General features: G+C 44.4%; 1 protein-coding gene across 1 annotated transcript; it reads left to right on the forward strand.

The window, feature by feature from the left end:
- Positions 1-15,837: 15,837 nt before the first annotated feature.
- On the forward strand, positions 15,838-17,278 carry LOC121583316 (transmembrane protein 250). Its single transcript, XM_041899498.2, has 2 exons — positions 15,838-16,175; positions 16,379-17,278. The coding sequence occupies exon 2, from the start codon at positions 16,574-16,576 to the stop codon at positions 16,991-16,993; it is 420 nt and encodes a 139-aa protein (XP_041755432.1). The 5' UTR covers positions 15,838-16,175; positions 16,379-16,573; the 3' UTR covers positions 16,994-17,278.
- The last annotated feature ends 1,207 nt before the right edge of the window (positions 17,279-18,485 follow it).

The raw sequence follows: 18,485 nt of genomic DNA on the forward strand, positions 1-18,485 counted from the left end.
ACTATTCACTGATCTTACACTATTCTATGCCAGGCAGTGTTGTACACACCCCAAGATATCATTATATAAAAAGCTTATTATCCAAACTTCAGATTTAAAACTCATTCCCATATTCACACGACTCTCATATCACATTCATACAACGCTATTTCCCAACACACAATCAATATTCGTATAACCTGCAGGAATATTTTCTTCTATAAAAGTGCCTACATTTGGAATGTTAACCCTATCACATTTTACATTTCACTATGGTCAATTTTACCATAATCCTACATTACTTCTAAATTTCCCAAATGTAATGATACCCTAAAAGATTGGCCGTTATATGACCACACCAGTTCACATGTCCTGTTCCTCCAATAGGATTTTTCATACCCCTCCTGGTAACGTCACACACCTTCTGATCCCCTTCTAATCAGGACACACACACACCTTCTGATCCCCTTCTGATCAGGACACACACACACCTTCTGATCCCCTTCTGATCAGGACACACACACACCTTCTGATCCCCTTCTGATCAGGACACACACACACACCTTCTGATCCCCTTCTGATCAGGACACACACACACCTTCTGATTCCCTTCTAATCAGGACACACACACTCACACACACCGGTTACGATGAGCAGCCTCTCGTGCCGAAATGAAACTATTTTTCAACTAAGTTCCCTGTGTATTGCATCCCCTGGGCTGTATCCGCAGGATTTTTAAACCTAAATTTTCAAAAACATTGCATGCATGCTTAATTCTCATTCCAACAAAAACTCTGTACTTTTCCTAAATTTAGTCCTTAATGCTGGAGAGACCCCTTCCGTACCTTACCCTCAGATTCAGCTTGATCGAATCACACAGTTTTTTTAATGCTAAAAGTAAGAACGTCGCTTACCTGTATTTAACAGTGGCCACTGAATTTTGTGTGTGATTTGTCCAAACTTTCTCTGATGGCGAAGTACTCAACGATCCCTTCCACTTCTGGCTGGCTCGCCAATAGATCGTGGATAATTATCACTATACTTGTTAAAAATCAAAGTTCTTCCAGAGTTTTTGTAGAATGAAAATATACTTTTATTACACGAAGCAACGAAAGCTGAGATGATCTGCAGAACATCTGTTTTCCTTGACTCGGAGCTCTCCTTTTATACAGACACAAATGCATATTCATGCTTATACAACCTACACAGTTACTCCATTATATGTACATGATTAACATCTTTCGGTGTCACATGTTGTTTACTCGCTAGGGCTACGTGCGCTTCTCTAAATGGGGCCTCTGTCACTTATCTCATTATATTGGTGGCGTGACTCAAATAATTATATACATACGTACGTTAAAGAACAATCACACTCTGTATTGACTATATTCACTATCCAGGCATGCATCTGGAGTACAAAGTATCAATCATGTTCATTCTGTTTTACCCTTATCATTTCATAACACATTATAAAACATATCAATCAATACTTAAACATGGTTTAAACATGTCATGTCCATCACCCATTCTCAACCACATACATTTAAGCCTGTCCCAACAGCCATCCTCCCTGGACCTTAAGCCACTATGGTTTTTCCTTGTGACTATGTGCATGTGACTATGTGTGTCAGGTCATAAGCACAAACAAGTGACAACACTAGTTCCATTGTTACTCCTATCTCCACACAGCTACAACGATAAGTTTTACATACATCACATGTCATTGACATACCCAGACCAGCAGCAGGGAGTTAGAGGGAATCATCCATTATCAGAAGCACAGCGTTTGCACTAAACATTTACATTTTAGTCATTTAGCAGACGCTCTTATCCAGAGCGACTTACAGTTAGTGAACACATATATATATATACTTTTTTATACTGGCCCCCCGTGGGAATCGAACCCACAACCCTGCCATTGCAAACGCCATGCTCTATCAACTGAGCTACATCCCTGCCGGCCATTCCCTCCCCTACCCTGGACGACGCTGGGCCAATTGTGCGCCGCCCATGAGTCTCCCAGTCGCGGCCGGCTGCAACAGAGCCTGGATTCGAACCAGGATCTCTAGTGGCACAGTTAGCACTGCGATGCAGTGCCTTAGACCACTGCGCCACTCAGGAGTACTAAAGAAATGTCTCTGCTCTGTTTTAACCCTTTAATTGGTTCTTAATCCATAAGCATTTAAGGCATATAGGCGTTTCATTCTACAACATATGTACTAGAAAATCATCCATATGAGTCACGGTGGCTGGCCAGGAGCCACTCTTTAGAAGTTCGTCCAGCCCCACCGTCCAATGTCTCAGACACCCAGAGCAGTTCAGAGCAGGAAGGGACAGGTTGTAGCGCCCTGAGTCAGGAGTAATTATTAGGAAGTAATTAATTACATTCTTTAAAAACATGTGAATAGAAGTAAAGTCCTTAAAAACCACATACTTAACATTTATTCCAATCAGGATGACCTGCTTGCCACTCGTCACTGTCAGGGCGCTGGGGGCGCAACCACACAGCTGTGGCACAGCCATGGGCAAAACACAAACTAGAAACCAACATGTGACACCCCAAAAAAAACACAAATAAATGGTTCTATATATTTGGACTGTAAATACTGATGCATTGATTGGTATTGCAGGAGGTGCTATCAGAATTAATTTGAATCACCTAAACAATAAACACACATCTTGCTCCTGGAAGGTAAGGGACCCCTCATCATCCTGATGAATTACGGTGGGTGGGGACAAGGGGCGATAAAACCTTGGTGCTATGGGTTGCTGTGTCACATGCGGCACAGAGAAGATGCCTGGGCAGGCAATCTCTGCACCGCACAACCGCATCCTCACTGTTGCAATACTGACACTGGCCCAACACAGTACCTTCAACAACAGTGTAGTGTATTAAGATTATGTCTTTGTTAAATGTTTTTCATGAAGAAATTGAATGTTGTTTATGTTAGTATCAAGAGGGAATGTTTTAGTTTAACGCCGCATACAACAGACAGGAAGTGTGTTGTGGACAGGAGAGACTGGTGATTGGCCAGAAGAGGGAGCATCATTGTTTATAAATAGGGGGGAAAACGAAGGAGAGGGCAGAACGAGCAGCCATTCTGAGGCGTCGCTCTCCGGGTGTCATGTCACCTGTCACTTATGCTGGAAGCTTGTGATCTGAATAAACTTATGATCAAGGATTCAGTATGAGCAGACTCCTTTGTTTATCAGCACTAATTGCCACCACTCATCCGATACGATAACAGCATCCTCACTGTTGCAATACTGACACTGGCCCAACACAGTACCTTCAGCTGAGAGCATGCTGTCCACCATTGCCTCTCTCTTTTCCCCCCACTTTTGTGCACACAAGGCCTACCTCTCTGCCCAAGTCACCTTTGGGGTTACATGACAATCTAGCCACGTGAAACTCTCCATCAGCTCCTGTAGGTCCTGCATGAGGGAGTCGTGTGGAGATAAAAACAAAAAAAGACATGACAGAACTTATGAAAAGAATAGCTTGGCTGTATAATTTTTTTTAAGGTTGCATGGCATTTGTTTGGCATTCTAGCATACTGTACCTGTATCTTGTGGGGATAGGTGCAGGAGCATGGGTACTGCAGGAGATGGGTACTGGTACTGGAAACTATTAAATACAATATGTTGTTATATTTCTTCATCAACGCAACTTACAGTGAGGGAAAAAAGTATTTGATCCCCTGCTGATTTTGTACGTTTGCCCACTGACAAAGAAATGATCAGTCTATAATTTTAATGGTAGGTTTATTTGAACAGTGAGAGACCAGAAGATTCCAGAAAAACGCATGTAAAAAATGTTAGAAATTGATTTGCATTTTAATTAGGGAAATAAGTATTTGACCCCCTCGCAATCAGAAAGATTTCTGGCTCCCTGGTGTCTTTTATAAAGTGTAGTGTCGAGTCAATGCTGGTAATTATTGCTGATAAACAAAGGAGTCCGCTCATACTGAACCTTTGATCATAACTTTTATTCATATCACAAGATTCCAGCATAAATTACGGATGTCATGACCACCCGGAGAGCGGCGTCCCAGATTGCAATGGCCGCTCTAACCTCTTCTTCGTTTTTACCCAGTATATATAATCTTCCCAAGATATGGGTGGCTCCCTCTACTGTCCAATCCCCTGTCTACAACACACACTTCCTGTCTGTTGTATGTGGCGTCACACTAAAACATTCCCTCTTGACACTAAAATAAACATCCTCTCAGGTTCCACTTAAAACCATTAACAAAGTCATAATCTTAATACACTACAACAGGTAACGAGCTGTGATTAGGAGCACACTCTTAAAGGGAGTACTCCTAATCTCAGCTTGTTACCTGTATAAAATACACCTGTCCACAGAAACAATCAATCAATCAGATTCCAAACTCTCCACCATGGCCAATACCAAAGAGCTCTCCAAGGATGTCAGGGACAAGATTGTAGACCTACACAAGGCTGGAATGGGCTACAAGACCATCGCCAAGCAGCTTGGTGAGAAGGTGACAACAGTTGGTGCGATTATTCGCAAATGGAAGAAACACAAAATAACAGTCAATCTCCCTCGGCCTGGGGCTCCATGCAAGATCTCACCTCGTGGAGTTGCAATGATCATGAGAACGATGAGGAATCAGCCCAGAACTACACGGGAGGATCTTGTCAATGATCTCAAGGCAGCTGGGACCATAGTCACCAAGAAAACAATTGGTAACACACTAAAATCCTGCAGCGCCCGCAAGGTCCCCCTGCTCAAGAAAGCACATATAAAGGGCCGTCTGAAGTTTGCCAATGAACATCTGAATGATTCAGAGGAGAACTGGGTGAAAGTGTTGTGGTCAGATTAGACCAAAATGGAGCTCTTTGGCATCAACTCAACTCGCCGTGTTTGGAGGAGGAGGAATGCTGCCTATGACCCCAAGAACACCATCCCCACCGTCAAACATGGAGGTGGAAACATTATGCTTTGGGGGTGTTTTTCTGCTAAGGGGACAGGACAAGTTCACCGCATCAAAGGGACGATGGACGGGGCCATGTACCGTCAAATCTTGGGTGAGAACCTCCTTCCCTCAGCCAGGGCATTGAAAATGGGTCGTGGATGGGTATTCCAGCATGACAATTACCCAAAACACACAGACAAGGCAACAAAGGAGTGGCTCAAGAAGAAGCACATTAAGGTCCTGGAGTGGCCTAGCCAGTCTCCAGACCTTAATCCCATAGAGAATCTGTGGAGGGAGCTGAAGGTTCGAGTTGCCAAACGTCAGCCTCGAAACCTTAATGACTTGGAGAAGATCTTCAAAGAGGAGTGGAACAAAATCCCTCCTGAGATGTGTGCAAACCTGGTGGCCAACTACAAGAAACGTCTGACCTCTGTGATTGCCAACAAGGGTTTTGCCACCAAGTACTAAATCATGTTTTGCAGAGGGGTCAAATACTTATTTCCCTCATTAAAATGCAAATCAATTTATAACATTTTTGACATGCGTTTTTCTGGATTTTTTTGTTTTTATTCTGTCTCTCACTGTTCAAATAAACCTACCATTAAAATTATAGACTGATCATGTCTTTGTCAGTGGGCAAACGTACAAAATCAGCAGGGGATCAAATACTTTTTTCCCTCACTGTAAGTATAACTGTGTTTGTTGGGTGAAGAGATGAGAATCCACTCTGACAGATATACACTACCAGTCAAAAGGTTGGACACACCTACTGATTCAAGGGTTTTTCTTTATTTTGACTATTTTTTACATTGTAGAATAATAGTGAAGACATCAAAACTATGAAATAACACATATGGAATCATGTAGTGACCAAATAAGTGTTAAACAAATCAAAATATATTTTATATTTGAGATTCTTCAAATAGCCACCCTTTGCCTTGATGACAGCTTTGCACACTCTTGGCATTCTCTCAACCAGCTTCATGAGGTAGTCACCTGGAATGCATTTAAATTAACAGGTGTGCCTTCTTAAAAGTTAATTTGTGGAATTTCTTTCCTTCTTAATGCGTTTGAGCCAATCAGTTGTGTTGTGACAAGGTAGTGGGGGTATACAGAAGATAGCCCTATTTGGTAAAAGACCAAGTCCATATTATGGGAAGAACAGCTCAAATAAGCGAAGAGAAACGACAGTCCATCATTACTTTAAGACATGAAGGTCAGTCAATACGGAACATTTCAAGAACTTTGAAAGTTTCTTCAAGTGCAGTCGCAAAAACCATCAAGTGCTATGATGAAACTGGCTCTCATGAGGACCGCCACAGGAATGGAAGACCCAGAGTTACCTCTGCTGCAGAGGAGAAGTTCATTAGAGTTACCAGCCTCAGAAATTGCAGCCCAATTAAATGCTTCACAGAGTTCAAGTCACAGACACATCTCAACATCAACTGTTCAGAGGGGACTGTGTGAATCAGGCCTTCATGGTCGAATTGCTGCAAAGAAACCACTACTAAAGGACACCAATAAGAAGAAGAGACCTGCTTGGTCCAAGAAACACTAGCAATGGACATTAGACCGGTAGAAATGTATCCTTTGGTCTGGAGTCCAAATTGGAGATTTTTGGTTCCAACCGCCGTGTCTTTGTGAGACGCGGTGTGGATGAACGGATGATCTCCGCATGTGTAGTTCCCACCGTAAAGCATGGAGGAGGAGGAGTTATGGTGTGGGGGTGCTTTGCTGGTGACACATTCTGTGATTTATTTAGAATTCAAGGCACACTTAACCAGCATGGCTACCACAGCATTCTGCAGCGATATGCCATCCCATCTGGTTTGCGTTTAGTGGGACTATAATTTGTTTTTCAACAGGACAATGAACCAGAACACACCTCCAGGCTGTGTAAGGGCTATTTTACCAAGAAGGAGAGTGATGGAGTGCTGCATCAGATGACCTGGCCTCCACAATCCCCCGACCTCAACCCAATTGAGATGGTTTGGGATGAGTCGGACAGCAGAGTGAAGGAAAAGTAGCCAACAAGTGCTCAGCATATGTGGGAACTCCTTCAAGACTATTGGAAAAGCATTCCATGTGAAGCTGGTTGACAGAATGCCAAGAGTGTGCAAAGCTGTCATCAAGGCAAAGTGTGGCTATTTGAAGAATCTTAAATATAACATATATTTTGATTTGTTTAACACTTTTTGGTTACTACATGATTCCATATGTGTTATTTCATAGTTTTGAAGTCTTCGCTTATATTATACAATGTAGAAAATAGTCAAAATAAAGGAAAACCCTTGAATGAGTAGGTATGTCCAAACTTTTGACTGGTACTGTATGTCATAACATGATAATATATTGTACGTCATTATATTAGATATATATGTAATTAAATGACATGTGCACAACTATGTTTTTGTAATGTACATTAGCAGTGGTTCTTCTTATTTTGAGAGTAATATAACATTTTGAATCTATTTTCAATACATGTAACCTAAGAGTTCATGCCTGCAAGACAGAGGCTTAGGTTACAGTCAATTGGTCTGAGGATTTGAACATTTTATAGCACTACATTGTATTTAATCCCACATTGAAATGAAAGCCAGTGAGCCAGCTAAAATTGGTCAGTATATTGCAACTGCATTTAGTACTAGTTAGAAATGTCCTAACAAGGTAGTCATGCTGCCTGACAAGTTGAATGACTCTAGCCTTGATGAGGCCCTTACTCTCTTGGGGTTGTTGTGTGTAGCGTGATTTCCTTAGGGTCAAGCGACCTGGCTTCAAGCCTACCTCAGGTCAATACCCCCTCCTACCATTTGCTAGGATAGTGTATGAGGGTCAAAAGCATGTCCTGTTAAGGCTTGAGGGATTTGTGATAGAGATGCACAGGTTGTGTTTTCTGAACCGAGGGAGTAGTGTAACGATCCTAGCCTTGATAAGTCTATTAAGAAATCCCCCAAGGGAGATCTCATTCTTGGCATCTCCCTTGGGGTTCCTTTAGGGCAGAGTTTCCCAAACCTCTCCTCGGCCCCTCCAGACGTTTCACATTTTTGTTTTAACTCTTAACTGGCACACATGGTTCAATTAGTCAACTAATCATCAAGCCTTTGACTAATTAAATCAGAGGTGGCAATTTAGGGTTAAAACAAAAATGTGAAACTTCTGGGGGGGCCAGTGGAGAGGGTTGGGAAACCCTATTTGCCCCAAGGTCAAGCTCTATTTAAGGTGGTACTCACCCCCGCCATTAGCTGCAATATGGTCACCTGTTCCGGTAAGGTCTATGTCCTCCGCTGTGACTTTTGATGACAATAATATACAATTACCATGAGGCAGCCAGGACTGGCATATGTTATCTATTTAGAAAAAAAAATCACACTTTACATGCGTAAACAAACACACAACCAAATAGGTACATAACACTTACCATGTATTGAGGTCTTCTTAGACCTTTTTTGTCCAGGTCTCTTGTGAATTTTGTTGCCTCTGCTGTCCCTCTCTATCCATTGGAAAGGGCAAGGCCAGTGGCAGGAGCAGGTGACTGTCGCTTTGCAGCTCGCTCCTTCTGATCCTAAAGTATTTATTCAAATCAAACATAGAATGGGAATCTGTCTGTAATTAAAATTACAACACAACAACATTGTGGTATGTACCCACAATTCAACTGCCCTAAAAATATACTAGGGAAATGGGAAGAAATGTCACTTACAGCTACATGTTGAAATTGTAATGCTGTGCGATAGCTTTCTCGAAGAGCCACCTCAAATGCCACCCGTGCCGCATCCCTCTCTTTGCTCAAGCTCATTTCTATATTTGGTTGAACATAAACATTATTGTATGTTAACGTAGAAAAAAAAGTACCAAAAAGGTGATCATATACTGTGAGACAATCAAATATATATAGTAGATTCACACATGATAGAAGTAAATTGGTATAAATTGTGGATGGGTGATTTTCATTATCGTGGGAACTGCGTTATATTGTGCAAAAGCAAAAGGCAAAGCCTCCAGTTAACACTCAAATGTTTTTGTTATTTATCTGTGTCACGATCGTCTAAGGAGGAGGACCAATGCGCAGCGTTGAAGGTGAACATATTTATTATATAAATGATCACATGATCAAAACAACAGACGATAACGTGATGTCTACGGTTGAACACAAACCAAATAAGAACAAGAAACCACAAACACAAAGGGAAAGATAGACAGTTTAAATATGGCTCTCAATCAGAGACAACCAGCTGACACTCGTTGCCTCTGATTGGGAGTCACTCAGGCCAACATAGAAATACAAACTAGAACATAAACAAATGAACACTCACACCCTGGCTCAACATACTAGAGTCCCCAGAGCCAGGGCGTGACAGTACCCCCCCCTAAAGGCGCGGACTCCGACCGTGCCAACCAAATACAACAGGGGAGGGACCGGGTGGGCACTCCGCCTCGGCGGTGGATCCGGCTCCGGACATGACCCCCACTCCTTCTCTAACCCCCCAAAGTACCCCTGGTCCGGTCTGGCCCTGCTGACCACAGCTGAACTGAACACAGGTGGAGCGGATTGCTCTAGCTCCGGCGTGACGCAGCACCTGACCGGTGCCGGACCCGCCACCGGTGGAACAGGCACGGGCCGTGCCGGACTGACGACGCACACCACTGGCTTGGTGTGGGGAGCAGGAGCGGGCCGAGCCGGGCTGACGAAACGCACCACTGACTTGGTGCGGGGAGCAGGAGCGGGCCGGACCGGGCTGACGAAGCGCACCACTGACTTGTTGCGGGGAGCAGGAACGGGCCGTGCCGGGCTGACGACGCGCACCACTGACTTGGTGCGGGGAGTAGGAACGGGCCGGACAGGGCTGACGAAACGCACCACTGACTTGGTGCGGGGAGCAGGAATGGGCCGGACTGGGCTGGCGACGCGCACCACAGACTTGGTGCGGAGAGCAGGAACGGGCCGGACAGGGCTGACGCAAACGCACCACAGACTTGGTGCGGGGAGCAGGAATGGGCCGGACTGGGCTGGCGACGCGCACCACAGACTTGGTGCGGAGAGCAGGAACGGGCCGGACAGGGCTGACGCAAACGCACCACTGACTTGGTGCGGGGAGCAGGAATGGGCCGGGCCGAAGCTGGCGATGCGCACCGTAGACTTGGTGCGAGTGGCAGGAACAGGCCGGACCGTACTGGGAACACACACCACTGGCCCTACGTGGGGATCAGGAACAGGCCGGACCGGACTGGCAACACACGCCAGTACCTCTCGCCGTGCCTCTACATCCTCCATCCCCTCTTCGACCAGTGGCCCCCGTAACCTGGCGGCCTCCTCTGGCAACCCGCTGGGCCGCTCTATCGCGGCCTCCTGCTGGTCCGACGTCGTGAGCCCCCCCCTAAAAATTTTCTGGGAGTCTCTCTTCCCCGTGGGCCAGGCCTCGATAATTCTCGCCCAACTCTCGCTCTTCTGCTTCCAATCTCCGCCATTCAGCTCCTCATTCGGCTTGACCCAGTCGAAGCTCTTCCTCCACTGTTGCCAAGTCCACCCACTCTGCTCCTCACTAGGCTGCTTGGTCCAGTTCTGGTGGTTTCTTCTGTCACGATCGTCTAAGGAGGAGGACCAATGCGCAGCGTTGAAGGTGAACATATTTATTGTATAAATGATCACACGATCAAAACAACAGACGATAACGTGATGTCTACGGTTGAACACAAACCAAATAAGAACAAGAAACCACAAACACAAAGGGAAAGATAGACAGTTTAAATATGGCTCCCAATCAGAGACAACCAGCTGACACTCGTTGCCTCTGATTGGGAGTCACTCAGGCCAACATAGAAATACAAACTAGAACATAAACAAATGAACACTCACACCCTGGCTCAACATACTAGAGTCCCCAGAGCCAGGGCGTGACAATCTGCTTTAATTAATTAACATCTCAGGTGTGAACAAAGCTGGTATTATTATGTATGAACTAGATGTGTATTCATATTTACACAATTGGTATACAGACAGCAAAAAGAGAATTACAGTTTACAGTTTAAAATGTGCAGACACCTGTGTAGCTATTTAATCATATTTCTATTGGACACACACGGGCCATAAATAAACTAGCTATGCCATCAAAGATCTAATTAAAAGGCAAAATAGTTTATTCTGTTATATGTTATGTATTCTATGCAGAGTTATTGTTTATTTTAAATTGGGTGCGGTATTCAACACAACCACAGAACGAACACAACGGTCAGTTCCAGTACAAATGATAAAACTTCAGTTCCGGTACTACGGAATCATGGGAGATTGAGTTTCACAGTCCGTCACTTTTAAATCATAAAATAACACTTTTAAATCATGAAATAAATACCTCAATAATTCGCTAAAAAGTATTTCCATGTGCTTACACAATTTATATTATTGATTGTCTTTTTACATAATTAATAACGGCGAGCAGCTAGCTAAAAAGGCCCAATGTTCACTGGGGGCAACCGGCGGGAACCAAAAAGCTAACGTTAGCAATCAATATACTGTTGGCCAGAGCGAATAAATATCACTTCCTGTCTACAAGATGAACCAATATATACGTCACTGATTGAAATAAAATAGTTTAGAGTTATGCGGGCCAAAATACAGAAAATGCTAGATTATTTGTCATTTCTTGTCCAATAACTTACCTCATTCTCACTGTAAAATAGCTAACGTTAGCTAGCTTCAACCAAATAAACAATTATGTTTATTTGTACTAATAGCACAAACTCAGGGCGCATCAAGTTTAAAGAGATTCAGAAGGGGCGTGGCATCAGAGGTATCTGGTTGCGCCATAAATTTGTGCTATTAGTACATAAAAACATTGTGAAAATTTTCGATGCGCCATAAGTTTGTGCTATTAGTACATAAAAACCTTGTGCTAATTTGTAAAAAATTAATGAGAGACTGGGTTGAATCTGAATATAATGGCGGTAGAATCAAGGGTAATTGGACTATTGTTCAAAAGAATGGAAAACGTAGCAAAGTAGGGTACAGTGATGAGAATGACCCTTCATATCTAGTAGGAGTACGGTTTGTTAATAAGGAGCATCTGAGCAGAGTACCAATCTTGAAGAAACCATTTGAGTTATCTAAACTGGTGGAGAGAGTGCTGGGTAAAGTGAAGGATGTGAGGATCACCAGAGGCGGGCTTGTTTAGATTTTTTGTAATTCTGCGGAACAGAAGGAACGTCCGTTTGTCCAAGTGCATAGCTCCGCTAATCTGTCAGAGGAGGGGCAGAGGGGGAGAGAGAACACGAGAGAGGAGCATCCTGGAGTGCTGGATAGGAGGGAGGATGTAAATTATGCTTTGAATGCACCATTTACCAGGGCATTGGTGAAAAGAACAATAGGAAAGGCTGGGTTAACTTCACCTGGGAAAGGTGAGGTGTGCTATGTTATGTTGGCCCATCTTAATGATGAGGCACTGGATAAGGTATTTGTGTTATACAACAGAGTGTGGGAGGAGGGGAAACTACCAGGCAGTTGGAATGAGGCAGTAGTGGTACCAATCCGGAAGCCCGGGAAGGATCCAACGAAGCCAACAAGCTATCGGCCAATAACTTTAACATCACATGTATGTAAGATTATGGAACATATGATTACGGAGAGGCTAACTTACTTCCTGGAGAGCAGAGGACTAGTATCGCCACATCAGAGTGGGTTCAGGAAGGGTAGGGGAACTATGGATCCAGTGCTCTGCTTAGAAGCAGAGGTCAGGAAGGCTCAGGTGAACAAGGAGACTGTTGTAGCTGTCTTTTTTGATGTGGAGAAGGCGTATGATATGATGTGGAAGGAGGGGTTGTTAATCAAGCTTGATATTATGGGGGTAGGAGGAAGAACGTACAACTGGATAAAGGATTTCCTGTTTGGAAGGTCTATCCAGGTGAGGGTGGGAAAGTCTTTATCAGGCAGCTACTTGGTGGATAACGGTATACCACAGGGGAGCGTGATTAGTCCACTGTTGTTCTCAATCATGATCAATTATGTTTACTCTCAGGTACAGCCGGATATAGGGAGGTCGTTATTTGCAGATGATGGGGCCTTATGGAAGAGGGGAAGAAATTTACCATACATAGTCAGGAAGGTACAGGAAGTAACTGATGCGGTAGAGCGGTGGGCATTAATGTGGGGATTCAGGTTCTCTGTAGAGAAAACTCAAACAGTGTTCTTTACCAGGAGGAAGGTGGGAGATGAGGTATGCTTGAGGTTATATGGGAGAAACTTGGAGAGGGTGGAGGCCTTCAGGTTCCTTGGGGTATACTTTGACACTAGACTGACCTAGGCAGAACACATTGAGAGAGTGGTGGGAAAGTGTGAGAAGGTGCTGAATGTGATGCGCTGTCTGACGGGGAAGGAGTGGGGGGCTGGGCGTTCCTCATTGAAGACCATGTATGTTGCATTGATCTGATCTGTAATAGACTATGGCAGTATAGCATATGGTTCGGCAGCCCGGACCTCACTGGAAAGGCTAGATGTCATACAGGGGCAAGGACTCAGAATATGTAGTGGGGCGTTTCGGACATCCCCAGTGGCTGCGTTAAAGGTGGAGATGGGGGATATGCCATTGCAGATTAGGAGACAGCAGCTGGCAATGAATTATTGGGTCAACCTACAAGGGTATGGGGTGTCTCATCCTGCAAAAGGGATTTTACAGGCATGCTGGGAACATGAGCGAAGACAGAACACAAGCTTTGGGTGGGTGGGTAATACCCAGGCGAAGGAGATGGGACTGTATGGAAGGGAGTTTAGTCCAACGGTAGTTATTCCTGTAAATCCATCATTGCTACTCCCGCCTCCAGTAGTTGATCTAGAAGTGTTGGAGAGACTACAGAAAGATAGGGAGGGTGTTGATCCATCTGATTTATTTAAGAGACGTCTGGAAACTGTGTATCAGGATTTTGTGGCCATTTACACAGATGGTTCAAAAGATCCAAGGACAGGACGTACTGGGTCAGCATTTGTAGTGCATGAATGTGGGGTGGAAGTCAGGAAACGTATTACAGATCATCTGGCTGTATATACGGCGGAGCTGGTGGCCATACTGTTGGCCTTGCAGTGGGTGGAGGAAGTCAAACAAGACAGAGTAGTTATTTGCTCTGATTCATGTGCGGTGTTAATGAGTCTCCAGTCCTTTAGCTCACGTAGCAGACAAGACCTGCTTTATGAGGTGCTACAAACCCATGGCAGGATTAAACAGATGGGTATTCAGATACGATTTACTTGGGTCCCAGGCCATGTGGGGGTGGAGGGGAACGAGGCAGTAGATGAACAGGCTAAACAAGCACTTAGTAGTGGGGATGTTGATGTTGAAGTTTAAATGAGCAAGGCAGAGGCAAAAATACTGATATATACAGTGATGGTGCAGAGATGGTAGGAGCAGTGGAATAGAGATAATAAGGGAAGGCATTTATTTCAAGTACAGAGGAAAGTCTGGGAGGGGAGGACGGCAGGAAGGGACAGAAGAGAGGAGGCTATTTTTACAAGATTAAGGGTGGGACACAGCCAGTTGAATAAGACATTAAATGTGATAGGAGAGCATCCAACAGGAAAGTGTGATTATTGTCAGGAAACAGAGACCGTGGAGCATGTATTGCTACAGTGTGGGCAGTATCAGAGGGAAAGAGAGAGGATAAGATCTAGCATGAGGGAGAAGGGGATACATTAAATTAGTTTAAAGAGTATATTGAGTAGAACGTCATTAGATATAGTCTCAAATATTTTGTTATCTTTTTTATGAGCAACGGGGCTGGCAGGTAGGATTTAGTTTCTCCCTGTCGCTGGCCCACACTCCAGTACAGTAGGTGGCGGTAATGCACCATAACGTTGGATACCAACCGCCGATAAACCCCACTGAAGAAGAAGAAGGAACGCGCCTGGTGTCTTAATCGATTTGAAAAGTTTGAAGTGTTGTATGTGTCGTTTCGGAACAGGGCACCCCTTAAGGGGGTTATATCTGGCGTTTCGTGGGAAGTTGATTTGGAAGATATGTCAAATATTCCTGGAGTGATTGAAGCACGTCGGATGAATCGAGTGGTGAATGGGGAAAAAGTTAAGTTTATCTGTTCTTTTGTTTTTTTAAATGTAGTCTCTCCCTAATGAGGTGCGTTTAGGGTATATTAACTACAGAGTTAGAGCATTTATCCCGAGAACAATGCAGTGTGAACATTGTAAAGCTTTTGGTCATGTAGAAAGTGTTTGCAGAAGGAAGAAGCCGAGATGTACAAGATGTGGAAAATATCATATTAAGTGTTATAAAAGTGAAGAAAATGTGACATGTTGTAATTGCGGTGGGAATCATGAAGCCACGTCTTCTGAATGCCCCACAGGGGTAAAGGAGAATGAGGTGGTCAAAGTCAGGGTTGTACAGAGCATTTCATATGCAGAAGCTGTGAAAAGGGTTGAGGGTTTGAATGTTGCGCCAGAAGACTCCATGGTAATGGATAGGCCTTCACTGGAGGCTTCAGGGGTTGCCAAGAGGATCCTGACATTTTAAAAGTTAAAAAGGTGGACTTTATGGACTTTATCGAAATGGTGATAAATGGCACTGGCAAGGTGGAGATAAGATCTAGGAAGATTGAAATCATTGTGATTGCGGCGGAGCGGTTCCTGGGGCTAAAAGATTTCATAGCAAAGGAGTTACATGGAATATTAGCAAAAGCCTTACCAACTTCTCAGGTCCTAGAGCCTGAGAAGCGAGATATGGAGAACTAAAAGAAGGAAGAAGTGGGAGTTTTGTTTGTTTTGGCAATGTACTATTTTTATTAAGGTGGATTGTTAGAATCACTATTAAGCATATATTTATTTATTTTAATTTCATTTTTGGTTTCAAACCGTCCAGTTGGTGGCGGCAATACAACTTTTGGATGTAGTCCGACATAAAACTGCCATAGAAGAAGAAGAAGACTCATGACAAACATTTTACGACCGGACGTATTCACCGTTTGTCGAAGCAACACCCTACCGCCGCTGTTGTGTTACATTAGCAAGTATAGCCATTTATATCAATGGAACGATGTATCCGAGGGAATTGCTGCAACTACTCAGTTTGTTACTTTGTATATAGATCTTTATGCAACGAGTTATAACATGTTGACTTGCATCAGTCGTTTTAGAGCGCACCACGACCATTGTGGTGAGAAGGAAGACGTTTAAGAAAGTCATGCAGCATCGAATCGAATGCTGAGAATTCAGTGTGCACGACATCTTTCAAGAAAACTCAAAATCCTTCATTTTCTAAACGAACGGTGTGTACAATTTGAGCACAGTAGATTAATCGCTTAAATAGTCCTAGTGATCAATTCTAGGTTACATCCATAGTAGAGATTTGAAAATGTGCATCATCTTTTCAATATGCATAGCCTATGATGTGCGTGCGTGTGTATGAGAGATGGAGAGCTCATTGTCAATTTCTATGTGTATTTTTAAATATGTTGTTCCCTCTTTACAGAGCCCAGTTACCTTTTGGATGCCCATAGCGACATACACCAAACAGACCTAATCCGAGGCCTATATTCCATGCCTGTGTTCCCATGCTAAGTGCTAAAAGCCAGCCAATGATGCTAACCCTCACAACCCCTGAAACAGAGGACGAGGCCTGTTGCTGGGACTCCCTGCAGAAGCCTAGACCTCAATTTACCCACTCATGCCTGTGATCCCCATTCCTCGGCGAGTGCGCAGCTTCCATGGCCCCCACACCACCTGCATGCACTCGGCCTGTGGGCCGGCGCGCGCCACCCAGCTGGTGCGCACCAAGTACAACAACTTTGACCTGTACCTGCGCTCGCGCTGCATGTACGGCTTCCTGCGCTTCCTGCTCTACTTCGGCTGCAGCCTTCTGACCTCCCTCCTCTGGGTGTCGCTGTCTGCTCTCTTCTGCCTGCAGTACGTGAGCGCCCGCGTCTTCCTGCGGCTGCAGTACAAGCTGTCCGTCATCCTGCTGTTGCTAGGACACCGGCGCTTTGACTTTGGGGTGCTCAACAACCTGTTCATCTACAGTATGCAGGTCACAATGTTCCTGGTGGGAGGCCTGGGATGGTGCTTCTTGGTGTTTGTGGACATGTAGCGTCTGGTGACAACAGTGACCATGTATCACTGTTATATGCCAATGTCAGGCATCCACCTGAGTGATGCACGGCAGCCATTTTGTACCAAAACACTACGATGCAGCAGTTGTGAGGATGACCAAGAATAAAAGGTGGACAGATTATATATTGCAGGGATTCTTGAAAGACGGGACAATGTTGCTTTTTTTCCCACAAATTTGTCAAAATATGAACAATATTTAAATATATATATATACACACACACACACACAAGTATGTGGACACCCCTTCAAATTAGTGGATTCAGCTATTTCAGCCACACCCGTTGCTGACAGTTGTATAAAATCGAGCACACAGCCATACAATCTCCATATACCAACATTGGCAGTGGAATGTCTTTACTGAAGAGCTCAGTGACTTTCAACGTGGCACCGTCATAGGATGCTACTTTCCAACAAGTCAGTTTGCCAAATTTCTGCCTTCTAGAGCTGCCCCGGTCAACTGTAAGTGCTGTTATTGTGAAGTGGAAACGTCCAGGAGCAACAACGGCTCAGCCACGAAGTGGTAGGCCACACAAGCTCACAGAATGGGATCGCTGAGTGCTGAAGCGCGTAGCGCGTCTGTACTCCGTTGCAACACTCGCTACCGAGTTCCAAACTGCCTCTGGAAGCAACATCAGCATAAGAACTGCTCGTCGGGAGCTTCATGAAATGGGTTTCCATTGCCGAGCAGCCACACACAAGCCAAAGACCACCATGCGCAATGACAAGCGTCAGCTGGAGTGGTGTAAAGCTCGCCGCCATTGGACTCTGGAGCAGTGGAAACGCGTTCTCTGGAGTGATGAATCACGCTTCACCATCTGGTAGTCCAACGGACTAATCTGGGTTTGGCGGATGCCAGCAGAACTCTACCTGCCCCAATAGTGCCAACTGTAAAGTTTGGTGGAGGAGGAATAATGGTCTGGGGCTATTTTTCATGGTTCGGGCTAGGCCCCTTAGTTCTAGTGAAGGGACATCTTAACACTACAGCATACAATGACATTCTAGACAATTCTGTGCTTCCAACTTTGTGGCAACAGCTTGGGGAAGGCTGTTTCAGCATGACAGTGCCCCCATGCACAAAGTGAGGTCCATACAGAAATGGTTTGTCGAGATCGGCGTGGAAGAACTTGACTGGCCGGCACAGAGCCCTGACCTAAACCCCATCGAACACCTTTGGGATGAGTTGGAACGCCGGCTGCAAGCCAGGCCTAATCGCCCAACATCAGTGCCCGGCCTCATAATGCTCTTATGGCTGACTGAAAGCAAGTCCATTTATTGGTCAACAAATGATTTAAAGGCCTTGATTGTTTAATTCTAACATTAGATTAGTTAAATGTTATACAAATCACCAAACTTATTTTTTATTTTATAGCGCTATATAATGCTCCAGGGCTAATTTCGTTAGCATTTTGGCATGTTTTTCTAGATTCAGAACATAAAACAACATTTATAAAGCAAACCGTATCCCTTA

This window comes from Coregonus clupeaformis, chromosome 15 (assembly GCF_020615455.1).
Source record: "Coregonus clupeaformis isolate EN_2021a chromosome 15, ASM2061545v1, whole genome shotgun sequence".
In the NCBI taxonomy this organism is placed as follows: domain Eukaryota; kingdom Metazoa; phylum Chordata; class Actinopteri; order Salmoniformes; family Salmonidae; genus Coregonus; species Coregonus clupeaformis.